General features: G+C 36.8%; 1 protein-coding gene across 1 annotated transcript; it reads left to right on the top strand.

The window, feature by feature from the left end:
• Positions 1–565: 565 nt before the first annotated feature.
• LOC132562228 (interferon-induced protein 44-like) lies at positions 566–13,834 on the top strand. Its single transcript, XM_060226962.1, has 8 exons — positions 566–612; positions 2,376–2,542; positions 5,129–5,500; positions 6,158–6,216; positions 6,939–7,151; positions 7,800–7,943; positions 11,075–11,264; positions 12,200–13,834. The coding sequence occupies exons 2-8, from the start codon at positions 2,395–2,397 to the stop codon at positions 12,508–12,510; spliced, it is 1,437 nt and encodes a 478-aa protein (XP_060082945.1). The 5' UTR covers positions 566–612; positions 2,376–2,394; the 3' UTR covers positions 12,511–13,834.
• Positions 13,835–14,228: the final 394 nt, after the last annotated feature.

Raw genomic sequence — 14,228 nt, forward strand, 5'->3', positions numbered from 1 at the left:
CGGGTCCCAACTCCTTATGATATTTTTATTGATATTTTGAATTTTGGGGTTTAAATCAAGTTATATATGGTAAATAAGGAAAATAGGTTATGTGTTGTCACGTACACGATATATATCTATATATCATATAATGTTGGTTTAGCTGTATTGAAATGAAATCTTTACAAAAGGCAACCAAAACATTATTACGAAAGAATATATCATATTACTCCTGTTATGTTGAAAAGCCAGCCTATTCCGAATATGAAGTATATCTAGCTAGATTTCTGTGTGTAGTGATAATGAGTCTATTTGAGCCCTTTGAGAGTTATCAGTGGCGGATACAGAACATTTTAGATGCCATGTACTTACTTGTGTTAATATTCTGTTTCGGACGACTCCAATTTGTGGGGCGTTACTTTCGTTTCGACATAGCCTACTGTATATAATTATAACTGGGTTTTACTTCCGTTTTGACATAATCTACTGTGTATATATATAACCGGGTTTTTACTTTCGTTTTGACATAGCCTGTATATATATAACTGGGCGTTTACTATCGTTTTGACAGAGCTTTACTTACGAATGAGAAGATAACATCCTTGTAGAAATTTGATTTCTATCGACATCAAGGTAAGGCGTGCATGTGTGTATTGAGCTATTACATATCAATATAATTTATTTCATAGCGTAATTGACAGGAAATCTTACAATAAAAAACATATAAATAATTTAGTCTATGTGTCATGTAATCGCTGGTTTTTACATTCGTTTTGATACTGAACAGAGCCTATGTTGATAAAACTCACAAATAGACTTTGTATTACCAGCAGGTAGAACTAACAACTGAAGACAAACTTATTGTGTCAGGTGTCACTAACACCACTTTGCGGAAGCTAAGACATATATACGTCATGTAAATGGTAACATTTAGTCAGTATCACTATACAATTTTTGGCCGTTTCAAAGGAGACTTGTGAAGATTCTCTACAATGTTTTACCTCTTCAAGTTTGTAATTAAGAATCCTTTCTTCGGGCACACGCTCATTTACGTTTATCTCAATAGTTTACAAATATTTCTTAACTCCACGTTACAAAGCCTTGTGGTAATAAGCACTTAAACACCATTTCAGTTGGTCCTAAAGATGAATTACGATTTACATCTGGCCTTCTCTGTGTATCAGTAGAACACCGCAGGTTTTCTCCTATAACTTGCACCTCTAAGACTAAGGTTCATGCAATAGAAACATGATAACTAACTGTAAAAATTAATAAAGATAAAATCGGTTTCTACTTTCGTTTCATGCCTGTGGAGAACCCGTCAAATACTTATTACGTAATCAGTATTTTGATCCACATTTAGTGTAAACTGGACAGACGTAAAACGTGAGCAACCAAGATTTTGTTTATATATACATTATCAGAAACGAAAACATCCTTTCGTGTTTGAGTTTTAACGTGGTAAATGTGAATTAACAGTAGAATATTGCAGCCAAATTAAATGTATAATTTCTTATGGACGGGTTTACTCATTTTTTCTCAGATTCAAATAGGACTCGAAAGGAACCTAAGAATAGGTCTACTACAAATGTCTTTTTGACATTTTGTATATAGTTTGTATACATTTTGTCAGATTCATCTTAAGACATTTATACATTTATCCAAAAATAATATTACTGTTTAAAACCTACTTTCGTTTTCTTGCCTGATGAGACCTGACATCTTCTTTCGTTTTCAGTAACTGCGCAATAACTAGCAATACTGAATCTAAAAATAAACATTACCACAGTCTCCGAGATGTCTATCGTCGGTTGATAAATGTTGCAAGATATCTATTTTAAGACCGTTATGACTAAGTCATATGTCGTTCCTCGGTATCACTGTGTATAAGGTTTGCCACAAATTTGTACAAGATATTAAATATGAAATGTCAAAATTCTATCGTTTATGTTACGTGATGATTGGTTCATAACATATTAAAGTATTTTTGTAACTAGTGTTTTAGAATGATTGACGAAACTATATTTCAACGTCGTTGTTTAAAGACATATTTGTAAAATGAATCTCAATATTCTCTAAGTCACTCCGCCATGAACGCCATGTCTTTCTAATTCACCATAATCTCCGATATCATTAATTCTCTCGAGCTCAGTTGAGATCCGATCAATTCTACTTGTCTTTGAACTTCAGGAGTTTTGGTTGCATTATGAAGTAATTGCACTGCATGGATATGTATTTCTCGTTCGTCTAAACTCATGATAATATTCACAGCTATTACCAAATGCAAACATATCTTCTTTGTTTATACTTTGACTTAGTGTCAATGATCTAATGTTAACTTTTCGGTATATTGTTGTATGTTTTCGTATTATTAATCCTATATTTTTCTTCTTCAGTAAATTGGACCGAAGCGTCATGACGAGTCTTTCAGACCAAGACAAGGAAACCTTTCAGCGGTTCATTGGAGAGGGCTTCAAGGACTTTGAAAAGCTGTATAGTTTTAAGGAAGACGGAAGTAATGCAGATGTGTTCCACAAGAAGTGTGACAACAGAGGACCGACGGGTAGATATAACACACTACATAATGTTTAGACATTAAACATACAAGATATGTGATATTATAAGGTTTAAAACAAAATATCTATAAGCATATCAAGTGTTTGCTTAGCTGGTTCTTACAACTCAATATTTCCGCCGTTTTTCATTCTTTGCACACGCTTAAATACATAAACATAACTATGCTATCTTACTTCCTTATATGGAAACAAACACAAATCGGTCAAATAAATGTTGTCTGTTGTAAGAACTTGCCACCAAATTAAACGTCAATGTATTGTCGAATAAGATCGAACTTTTCTTGAAACCTATCCCTGTATTTGCCCAGTCCATACGATACTAGAAATAACAGACAAATAAGATATAAATGATACAAACTATAACTGCCATCCATGGCTTTGGTTTCTCACCTGAGGGAATTTCTCCTTGGGCAAGGCAGTAGGAAGCTGTATGTATTTCCGTAGGGTTACAAAAATATTTAACAAGCCCATCGCTAATTTGAGTTAACTGACAAAACGCAGATTCTGTAAGACGGTTGTAGCTATCACCACCTACAGTATGTCAGTTGTAGCTATCACTACCTACAGTATGTCAGTTGTAGCTATCACCACCTACTGTATGCCGGCTGTAGTTATCACCACCTACTGTATGCCGGTTGTAGCTATCACCACCTACAGTATGCCGGCTGTAGCTATCACCACCTACAGTATGTCAGTTGTATCTATCACCACCTACAGTATGCCAGTTGTAGCTATCTCCACCTACAGTATGTCAGTTGTAGCTATCACCGCCTATAGTATGTCAGTTGTAGCTATCACCACCTAGTGTATGCCGGTTGTAGCTATCACCGCCTACAGTATGTCAGTTGTAGCTATCACCGCCTACAGTATGGCAGTTGTAGCTATCACCGCCTACAGTATGCCGGTTGTAGCTATCACCGCCTACAGTATGTCGGTTGTAGCTATCACCACCTACAGTATGCCTGTTGTAGCTATGACCACCTACAGTATACCTGTTGTAGCTATCAGCACCAACAGTATGTCAGTTGTAGCTATCACCACCTAGTGTATGTTAGTTGTAGCTATCACCACCTACAGTATGCCAGTTGTAACTATCACCACCTACAGTATGTCAGTTGCAGCTATGACCACCTACAGTATGCCAGTTGTAGCTATCACCACCTACAGTATGCCGGTTGTAGCTATCACCATCTACAGTATGCCAGTTGTAGCTATCACCACCAACAGTATGTCAGTTGTAGCTATCACCACCTACAGTATGCCAGTTGTAGCTATCTCCACCTACTTTATGCCTGTTGTAGCTATCTCCACCTACTTTATGCCTGTTGTAGCTATCTCCACCTACTTTATGCCTGTTGTAGCTATCTCCACCTACAGTATGCCAGTTATAGCTATATCCACCTACTTTATGCCTGTTGTAGCTATCTCCACCTACTTTATGCCTGTTGTAGCTATCTCCACCTACTTTATGCCTGTTGTAGCTATCTCCACCTACTTTATGCCTGTTGTAGCTATCTCCACCTACTTTATGCCTGTTGTAGCTATCTCCACCTACTTTATGCCAGTTGTAGCTATCACCACCTACAGTATGCCGGTTGTAGCTATCACCATCTACAGTATGCCAGTTGTAGCTATCTCCACCTACTTTATGCCTGTTGTAGCTATCTCCACCTACTTTATGCCTGTTGTAGCTATCTCCACCTACTTTATGCCTGTTGTAGCTATCTCCACCTACAGTATGCCAGTTATAGCTATATCCACCTACTTTATGCCTGTTGTAGCTATCTCCACCTACTTTATGCCTGTTGTAGCTATCTCCACCTACTTTATGCCTGTTGTAGCTATCTCCACCTACTTTATGCCTGTTGTAGCTATCTCCACCTACTTTATGCCAGTTGTAGCTATCACCACCTACAGTATGCCGGTTGTAGCTATCACCATCTACAGTATGCCAGTTGTAGCTATCTCCACCTACTTTATGCCTGTTGTAGCTATCTCCACCTACTTTATGCCTGTTGTAGCTATCTCCACCTACTTTATGCCTGTTGTAGCTATCTCCACCTACAGTATGCCAGTTGTAGCTATCACCACCTACAGTATGCCGGTTGTAGCTATCACCACCTACAGTATGCCAGTTGTAGCTATCTCCACCTACTTTATGCCTGTTGTAGCTATCTCCACCTACTTTATGCCTGTTGTAGCTATCTCCACCTACTTTATGCCTGTTGTAGCTATCTCCACCTACTTTATGCCAGTTGTAGCTATCACCACCTACAGTATGCCGGTTGTAGCTATCACCACCTACAGTATGCCGGTTGTAGCTATCTCCACCTACTTTATGCCAGTTGTAGCTATCTCCACCTACTTTATGCCTGTTGTAGCTATCTCCATCTACTTTATGCCTGTTGTAGCTATCTCCACCTACTTTATGCCTGTTGTAGCTATCTCCACCTACTTTATGCCTGTTGAAGATGTGTCTCTCTCTCATTAAGTATTTTTTACGGAGATGTGTATGCATTTTATTGATCTATGTATCTTTAGATTGTTACTTTAGACAATTGTCTCGCCCTCAGTGACCGTCATCTACGACTCGTTGGGCCAGGTGTACGGAGGATACACGTCAGTCAGCTGGCAGTCTGCTTCAATCCCACAAGTCTTCGACAAAAGCGCATTCCTTTTTTGTCTTAGAAGTGATGGGGACAATGAAAAATTTCCCGTGAGAAAATGCGAGTCAGCCCTCGTATACGACGGAAAGGCTGGTCCTATCTTCGGAAATGGCCCAGATCTAGAGGTTTTCACTGGAACCGTCGATAAAAAAGATGATGGTACATTTGTACCCAGCTCCAAAATGACCGCGGATTCTTATCAGCACATGCCCATGTCGATTGGAGATGTTATCGAATCTGATGTCCCAGTAATAGATGTCATAGTGTACAGGGTTAAAGGTATGACGTCACTGCCCATAAGTTATTTTGTGGTAGTTCAGGTCATTTGTGAAGTGTTATGTTTCCTAGCCAAGGTTTGAATTCAGTTTGTTATACAAAAAAAAAATGATTGGAAATGTTTCTCATTTAATTACCATTTGTTTGGTACTCAAATACTTCATGGTTTTGATTAGTATTTTTAAAATATTGTTTTAATTTGATCAATTACCTTAAACTTTATCTCTACCTTTTATGCGTGTCGCTTTACGTTCATGTGCTGTATGCTTTACAAAACTGACATATTTCATGTTAACGTGTTTTGTAAGGTCCCGAATTATATTTGACGGTTAAATAAAATCTAATAACAACGGTAAGATTCCCCAGTTAGTGAATCTAGTGGTGACCACGTGAAATCTCAAAATATGAATTTTCTTGGTGTTTATTTATCAATTTGAGGAGACATAAAATATCTTACATATCTTTGACAACACGGAAGTAAAATATTGAAATATAGGGCGACAATGTTTTATAATGCACTATGTGAGACTATTAGTGGATTTTATTTTGTTCCAGTTTGATTTAATTTATGTTAATTCATCATTAATATATTGTTGAAATATTAACTGAACAGCATTAAAAAAGATGGTTGATTTATCTGTTAACTGCTATTTTTTGTAGATAAAAAGCAGAACATTACGTCACTGCAGTGGAGAGATGAGCCTCATTTTGACAAACAGGTAATGAAACACTACATGTTACTCGAAAAAAATCTACACGCAAACAGTTGTCAACTCTTCATCACAAGTAATTACCTCGTTTTCAGATTCTTTCCAGTCGGGAATTCTCCGTTATTTGTTTAATAATGTAATTTATATAGTATAATTAATCGTTGTTTCTGTTTGTATCAATTAAATGTATCATTTAGTATCATCTGGTTTATTTTTAAGTATTTCTTAGTATAGTTACTGTAAGATATTCTGTATTTAGTGTGCCATTTAGCTATAACATACTCCGTTATATGGGCGAAACAGAAATGATGTTCAACGGGAAATCATGCCATTTTTCTTTTTATTACAGTAAAAAAAATTAACAAAAAATATCCGTGCTCATGAAAGTTCGGTGAATAGTAGTGCACTTTCGGCGCCCAGTAATTAGACGTTACGCTAGACAACACGACGACACTATTTTGAAGGGCCATTTTATACTGATATCTAGTAAATGTTGATTACAAATCCTATTTTATATACCAAATTAGGGAAAAGCCGAAATATCCTCGATGGAAATTTGAGGAAATCCCAACTAATTCAACGTTTGCTTCGTTTTCGTCCGCACAGAAAAATAAGCAAAGTTCAATGCAGTGACTAAAAACACCGGTCGAATCTTATCTGGATTGTTTAGTGTTTGATCTAGTAAATTTAGTGTATTATTAAATAATTTTAGTATATTACTTTGTTCTTAGTACCTGTCAACACTTATTGATGAGGTGGAGTCCTATTGGCCCCTGAAGAAATTCGGAGTGTCAGAAGAAGCTCTCGAGCACGTTAATATTCTCTTCATTGGACCAATCGGCGCCGGCAAATCGAGTTTCTTAAATTCGGTTGAGTCTGTATTCAGAGGCCACGTGACAATGAGTGCTGCTGCTGGAAGTAGGGGGAAAAGCGTTACGTCAATGGTATGTGTTCTCGAACGTTTCAACATGAATAATACGGTCACCTGTACAAGGTAATCGTCTAGGGACAAGATAAAATTAATTCGAATAGTCACACAGTTGAGGATACACACCTGTATTGGCGTTCTTTTGAAATTATGCAATATTGAAGTAAGTGTGATTTATTGAAATTTGGGTCTAGTACAATCCCCATCTAGGGTCTAGTACAATCCCCATCTGGGGTCTAGTACAATTCCCATCTGGGTTCTAGTACAATTCCCATCTGGGGTCTAGTACAATTCCCATCTGGGTTCTAGTACAATCCCCATCTGGGGTCTAGTACAATCCCCATCTGGAATTTTCATTGATTTCAACTAATTTTATTTTTGATAAGTCGACTACTGAGTTTCCCAAAATTACGACCTTGTCACCACCGACAAGTCTTATATGGACAAACAAGCAGTATGGCGCGGTTTGATCCATTATTTGGCTGTAATGTACAGGATTCTGAACTGATGTTGAAAGATGTTGTGTGTATATTTTGTACAACGTTAGATATACATACGATAAATAAATTAATGTTTGATGGGATGAAAAAAAAAGAAAAGAAAAAAAGAATTTGTTAAAAGACATGGTTGGATATGATTGTGGATTGTAATTTATGTGTTTCAGTACCGTCAGTATCCTATCACAGCTTCTGATAACAGACGATACCTCAAATTCCAATTATGTGACTGCCGGGGGCTAGAGGATGCATTTAGTATCAATAAGGACATTGATGCGATTCTGGACGGGCACGTGCCTGATAACTACATCGTACGTACCATTCAAACAATTAGATCATGGTGAAGTACTTGTATAATAATCAGATTGTTTTAACTAATTGGCAGTACCCACTATGTAGCATTGATCTGAGCAAGTCTGACTTCACATGGACATTGTACAAGTGTCACCTGCACAAATATACGCTATTTTATGTCCAACCATAGGTACCAGCCTCGTCTGTCAATACACTCATCCTGATATCAAGGCTTGCAACTCTATAAGTCTTGCGAAACTACACAATTTCGGGAAATTCGGGATAGGCATTAAACCGTCCAAGATATCTCACTGAGAGTGGTCTTATATCATGCCCTAAAACTGTCGCCACGCTTCATCAAACATTGTTAAATGGTCGGATTTTGGTTAGTCTGAAACTGAACTGGCACCGAAATCAGACCGTGAATTCGTATGATTTACTTCAAAAATACCCTTTAATGACATGTTTACGATTCAGCATAAATACAGTGTTAAGACTTTTATTTCCGACGTTATCCTGTCAAAACATCACAGCTGAGATTTAAAACTCCCGACATACTGTCTTATAAATACCACCATTTTTACTTCAGAAAATGCACGTCGGTGTTCGATGTTCTAAATTCAACGAACCAATTATTATCGTGTTTCCAAACATCGGGACAATCAGCGCCTTCCTTGCAATACATTACTGGTCATTTACGTTTTCATGAGTCAAAATGCCAGCCTCATTAAGATTGTGTACCGGAAGTTTTAAATCTTTGATATTTTTTTAACTTTCCTACAAATGATCTTTCAAAACCTCATAACCAGAACAAAACTTATTGTAGAAATTTTGGCTATCTGACCCCCATAAACTTTAACACGCTCCCGGATAGAGTTATACCAACACATCATCTATTGATATTTAAATATCAGTTCCTACAGCACCAAGCTCTGTTCAGTCTGTTATTGTTTTTCCCTTCCAATCATCTACTGATATTTAAATATCAGTTCCTACAGCACCAAGCTCTGTTCAGTCTGTTATTGTTTTTCCAATCATCTACTGATATTTAAATATCAGTTCCTACAGCACCAAGCTCTGTTCAGTCTGTTATTGTTTTTCCCTTCCAATCATCTACTGATATTTAAATATCAGTTCCTACAGCACCAAGCTCTGTTCAGTCTGTTACTGTTTTTCCCTTCCAATCATCTACTGATATTTAAATATCAGTTCCTACAGCACCAAGCTCTGTTCAGTCTATTATTGTTTTTCCAATCATCTACTGATATTTAAATATCAGTTCCTACAGCACCAAGCTCTGTTCAGTCTGTTATTGTTTTTCCAATCATCTACTGATATTTAAATATCAGTTCCTACAGCACCAAGCTCTGTTCAGTCTATTATTGTTTTTCCAATCATCTACTGATATTTAAATATCAGTTCCTACAGCACCAAGCTCTGTTCAGTCTGTTATTGTTTTTCCCTTCCAATCATCTACTGATATTTAAATATCAGTTCCTACAGCACCAAGCTCTGTTCAGTCTGTTATTGTTTTTCCAATCATCTACTGATATTTAAATATCAGTTCCTACAGCACCAAGCTCTGTTCAGTCTGTTATTGTTTTTCCAATCATCTACTGATATTTAAATATCAGTTCCTACAGCACCAAGCTCTGTTCAGTCTGTTATTGTTTTTCCAATCATCTACTGATATTTAAATATCAGTTCCTACAGCACCAAGCTGTGTTCAGTCTGTTATTGTTTTTTCCCTTCCAATCATCTACTGATATTTAAATATCAGTTCCTACAGCACCAAGCTCTGTTCAGTCTGTTATTGTTTTTCCAATCATCTACTGATATTTAAATATCAGTTCCTACAGCACCAAGCTCTGTTCAGTCTGTTATTGTTTTTCCCTTCCAATCATCTACTGATATTTAAATATCAGTTCCTACAGCACCAAGCTCTGTTCAGTCTGTTATTGTTTTTCCAATCATCTACTGATATTTAAATATCAGTTCCTACAGCACCAAGCTGTGTTCAGTCTATTATTGTTTTTCCCTTCCAATCATCTACTGATATTTAAATATCAGTTCCTACAGCACCAAGCTCTGTTCAGTCTGTTATTGTTTTTCCAATCATCTACTGATATTTAAATATCAGTTCCTACAGCACCAAGCTCTGTTCAGTCTGTTATTGTTTTTCCCTTCCAATCATCTACTGATATTTAAATATCAGTTCCTACAGCACCAAGCTCTGTTCAGTCTGTTATTGTTTTTCCCTTCCAATCATCTACTGATATTTAAATATCAGTTCCTACAGCACCAAGCTGTGTTCAGTCTATTATTGTTTTTCCCTTCCAATCATCTACTGATATTTAAATATCAGTTCCTACAGCACCAAGCTCTGTTCAGTCTGTTATTGTTTTTCCCTTCCAATCATCTACTGATATTTAAATATCAGTTCCTACAGCACCAAGCTGTGTTCAGTCTGTTATTGTTTTTCCCTTCCAATCATCTACTGATATTTAAATATCAGTTCCTACAGCACCAAGCTCTGTTCAGTCTGTTATTGTTTTTCCCTTCCAATCATCTACTGATATTTAAATATCAGTTCCTACAGCACCAAGCTCTGTTCAGTCTGTTATTGTTTTTCCAATCATCTACTGATATTTAAATATCAGTTCCTACAGCACCAAGCTCTGTTCAGTCTGTTATTGTTTTTCCCTTCCAATCATCTACTGATATTTAAATATCAGTTCCTACAGCACCAAGCTCTGTTCAGTCTGTTATTGTTTTTCCCTTCCAATCATCTACTGATATTTAAATATCAGTTCCTACAGCACCAAGCTGTGTTCAGTCTGTTATTGTTTTTCCAATCATCTACTGATATTTAAATATCAGTTCCTACAGCACCAAGCTCTGTTCAGTCTGTTATTGTTTTTCCAATCATCTACTGATATTTAAATATCAGTTCCTACAGCACCAAGCTCTGTTCAGTCTGTTATTGTTTTTCCAATCATCTACTGATATTTAAATATCAGTTCCTACAGCACCAAGCTGTGTTCAGTCTGTTATTGTTTTTCCAATCATCTACTGATATTTAAATATCAGTTCCTACAGCACCAAGCTCTGTTCAGTCTGTTATTGTTTTTCCAATCATCGGTTTCAGTTTAATGTCTCATCACCAGTAACAAATAAAACTCACGGCTACCGAAGGGATCCCAAGCTGAAGGACAAGATCCACTGTGTAGTGTACGTTCTGGAGGCGGAGAAGTATGCGGCCGAGGTCGAGATGTCCTTTGTGACGGAACCAGTGAAGGAACAGATCATGGAGATTCAAGACAAAATAGATCAGAGAGGTAAGTGAAAAAAAACTCCAAATAAAATCTCCTCCTACTTCGTTTATAGTGTGGGTGGTGACTAGAGAGATCGGTCAGGGTGTTCAGTAGTACAATATATAGTGTGGGTGGTGACTAGAGAGATCGGTAAGGGTGTTGAGTAGTACAATATATAGTGTGGGTGGTGACTAGAGAGATCGGTCAGGGTGTTCCATAGTACAATATATAGTGTGGGTGATGACTAGAGAGATCGGTCAGGGTGTTCAGTAGTACAATATATATTGTGGGTGGTGACTAGAGAGATCGGTCAGGGTGTTCAGTAGTACAATATATAGTGTGGGTGGTGACTAGAGAGATCGGTCAGGGTGTTCCATAGTACAATATATAGTGTGGGTGATGACTAGAGAGATCGGTCAGGGTGTTCCATAGTACAATATATGATGTTTATAGTGTGGGTGGTGACTAGAGAGATCGATCAGGGTGTTCAGTAGTACAATAAATGATGTTTAGTGAAAAAGTTAAGGCGAGATTTAATTTAAGTGATGGTTAGAGCAAAGCTACAAATACACAACACACGTGTAACACGCGTCAGTATACACAAATGTTCTTATGCAAATGTGTACTTATACACAACACATGTGTACTTAATCACAATACATGTGTTCTTACACGCAACACAGGTGTTCTTATGCAAATGTATAATTTTTCTCAACACGTGTATTTATTTACGATACATGTGTTACTACATACAACACAAGTGAATTTCTTTATCAACACGGATGACATATCCTATCGAACTTACTAGTTGTATCAAAAACATTAATGTTGTTTGTATTATGTTGTAAAGGGATGAAATAAGACTCATTTCTAAATCGGCAAAGATTCGTTCTTAGAATAATCAATGATTATATTTCTAGTAATTACTTCTAAATCATGTTTAATCTTGTCACGAACAGGTATTCCCCAGTTAATACTACTGAATAAGATCGATAACGCCTGCAGTGACACGAAGGGGGACACATCGCTCGTGTACCGCAGTGAACTGATCAGACAGAGGTGCTACCATGCCGCTAACTGTTTGGGACTTCCACCCCTGACGGTACTGCCGATGAGGAATCACTTTATGGAACTGACAACGTCGGACGAGGTCGCCGTCCTCACTTTGTATAACGTCCGTCAGATGTTAAGGGCGGCCGACTCGTACCTGAGAGTTAACTACTTGACCGAGTTACGGCAGGACATATATGAGTCGTCGCTAATACACTAGACATTCAACAACAAAACCGCAATTGAACATAACTGAAACGAAAAACAACATGTTTTTTGAAACATGTACTTAATATGTCTGGAATACAAACTGATGATAAGCAGTAAAAAAAATTCAGGCATGAGGAAATTCGTTTATAAACAATAAGATAAAGTACACTTTTCCACGACAAATATACACGTGTATGTGTACAAATTATCACAAGTAATGGTATACATAATGTATAGCTGAACTTTGTTGATTGCTTGTGTAGAAATCTTGCCAAAAGCGAAAATAGCTTCAAGTTTTCGTTTTACCAGTATGTCATCCTGCTACATTCCGTATTTTTGTGCAATTCCTGTAGCTTTTTTAGTCTGCTTATCTTTATTAATAAATTGTCGGTACTTTTGCAATAAAATAGCAAATATGCATGTTCTAGTGTCTACCTACTATTTTATGAAGCAGTATTTTTATGAGTCATTATATCATAATATACATGCAAGACTTACATGACGTGAATAAAAACTGTAGATCAAAGTTACATTTTATAAGTCCAATGAAAAACTAACGTAGATAACACTACATCTAACTCTATTGGAGGTGGTATGTACTTGTGTGTTGTTTGTATACAATCTCCTTTTCTTTTAATTGGATTCCATTTCAGGGCTCTGTTTTTAATATTTCATCTGGTGGTAGTGGATTAAAACAAAGTGCTGATCATTTTAAGAGTTAACGTCAATGTGAATTCAAGTCATGCTATTTAACAAGAAAAACAATAATCAACTGACAGAGAATTAGACATCTGATAGTTTAGACATCAAAGTGTTGGTGTGATTAAAGATGATAAGATATACCGTTTTATTTATAAGGAAAATGTTTCTTTCCCACAGTGACTACATATATATTTTTTTAAAAACCGCCACTTCATACAACGTGTCCATAGGCACTTTATTAAACATTGGTCTATCTTATTCAACTGAAAGTTCAACGCATTTCTAGTCTTCATGAAGAACCAAACATAATGCGTATCTTAGAGATTGAAGTTACAGATGTTGGAGGCACCACAGAAGATTGTTCAAAGCGAGAGCACATCTTCTCTTCTGTACCCTCAAATTTGTTTGAGAAACAAATACAGAGGAATGTTCCTATGCTGATCATCAATCGTCGATCTATATTATTGTAATACTAAGAGCGGGATAAGCCTATATTAGATAATGCATGTGTAGATTTTTTTTATCAAGCAACCTTATTTCCATTTGTATGTAGACAAGGATACAGTTCTTTGAAGTCTTATCAGCAAACACAATGACATGTCTGTCGTGTAAATCATGAAGTGTAGATTAAACATCAGCTTGAAGGAATACAAACTTATGTTTTGTTTTCATTTTCGATTTCAAACTTCTAATTCTTTGAATAATAATAGACAGAATGGATTTAACCCACTCTGAAAGTGAATTCAACGTAGCGTGCTTTCGTTTAACGCACTTTTTGACATAGTTTCCCATTGAAGGACCTGAAATTCACATTCTAATCCATGGACGGGGTTTCACGGCCCTTAGGATCATTTATGACAAGCTCTGGTCTCCTAAGTTATTGGATAATGCTCAAATCACAAGTGTACTTTACTGGACCGTAGTTATAACGGGGACAGAACAGGAACACAAGAAGTAGTGGCTCTTAAGATCATTTACTAATTGAGAAGTTTAGATATGATGGAGTGGGAGTAACTTTAGGGAATG

This window comes from Ylistrum balloti, unplaced genomic scaffold (genome assembly GCF_031769215.1).
Source record: "Ylistrum balloti isolate Yb309-2 unplaced genomic scaffold, AGI_CSIRO_Ybal_v1 Utg371374, whole genome shotgun sequence".
Classification (NCBI taxonomy): Eukaryota; Metazoa; Mollusca; class Bivalvia; order Pectinida; family Pectinidae; genus Ylistrum; species Ylistrum balloti.

Coding starts and splice junctions, on each gene's coding strand:
- LOC132562228 (XM_060226962.1), top strand. CDS start 2,395: ATGACGAGTCTTTCAGACCAAGACAAGGAAACCTTTCAGCGGTTCATT. Junction 6,217..6,938: donor AGCCTCATTTTGACAAACAG/GTAATGAAACAC, acceptor CTTTGTTCTTAG/TACCTGTCAACACTTATTGA. Junction 7,944..11,074: donor ACGTGCCTGATAACTACATC/GTACGTACCATT, acceptor CATCGGTTTCAG/TTTAATGTCTCATCACCAGT.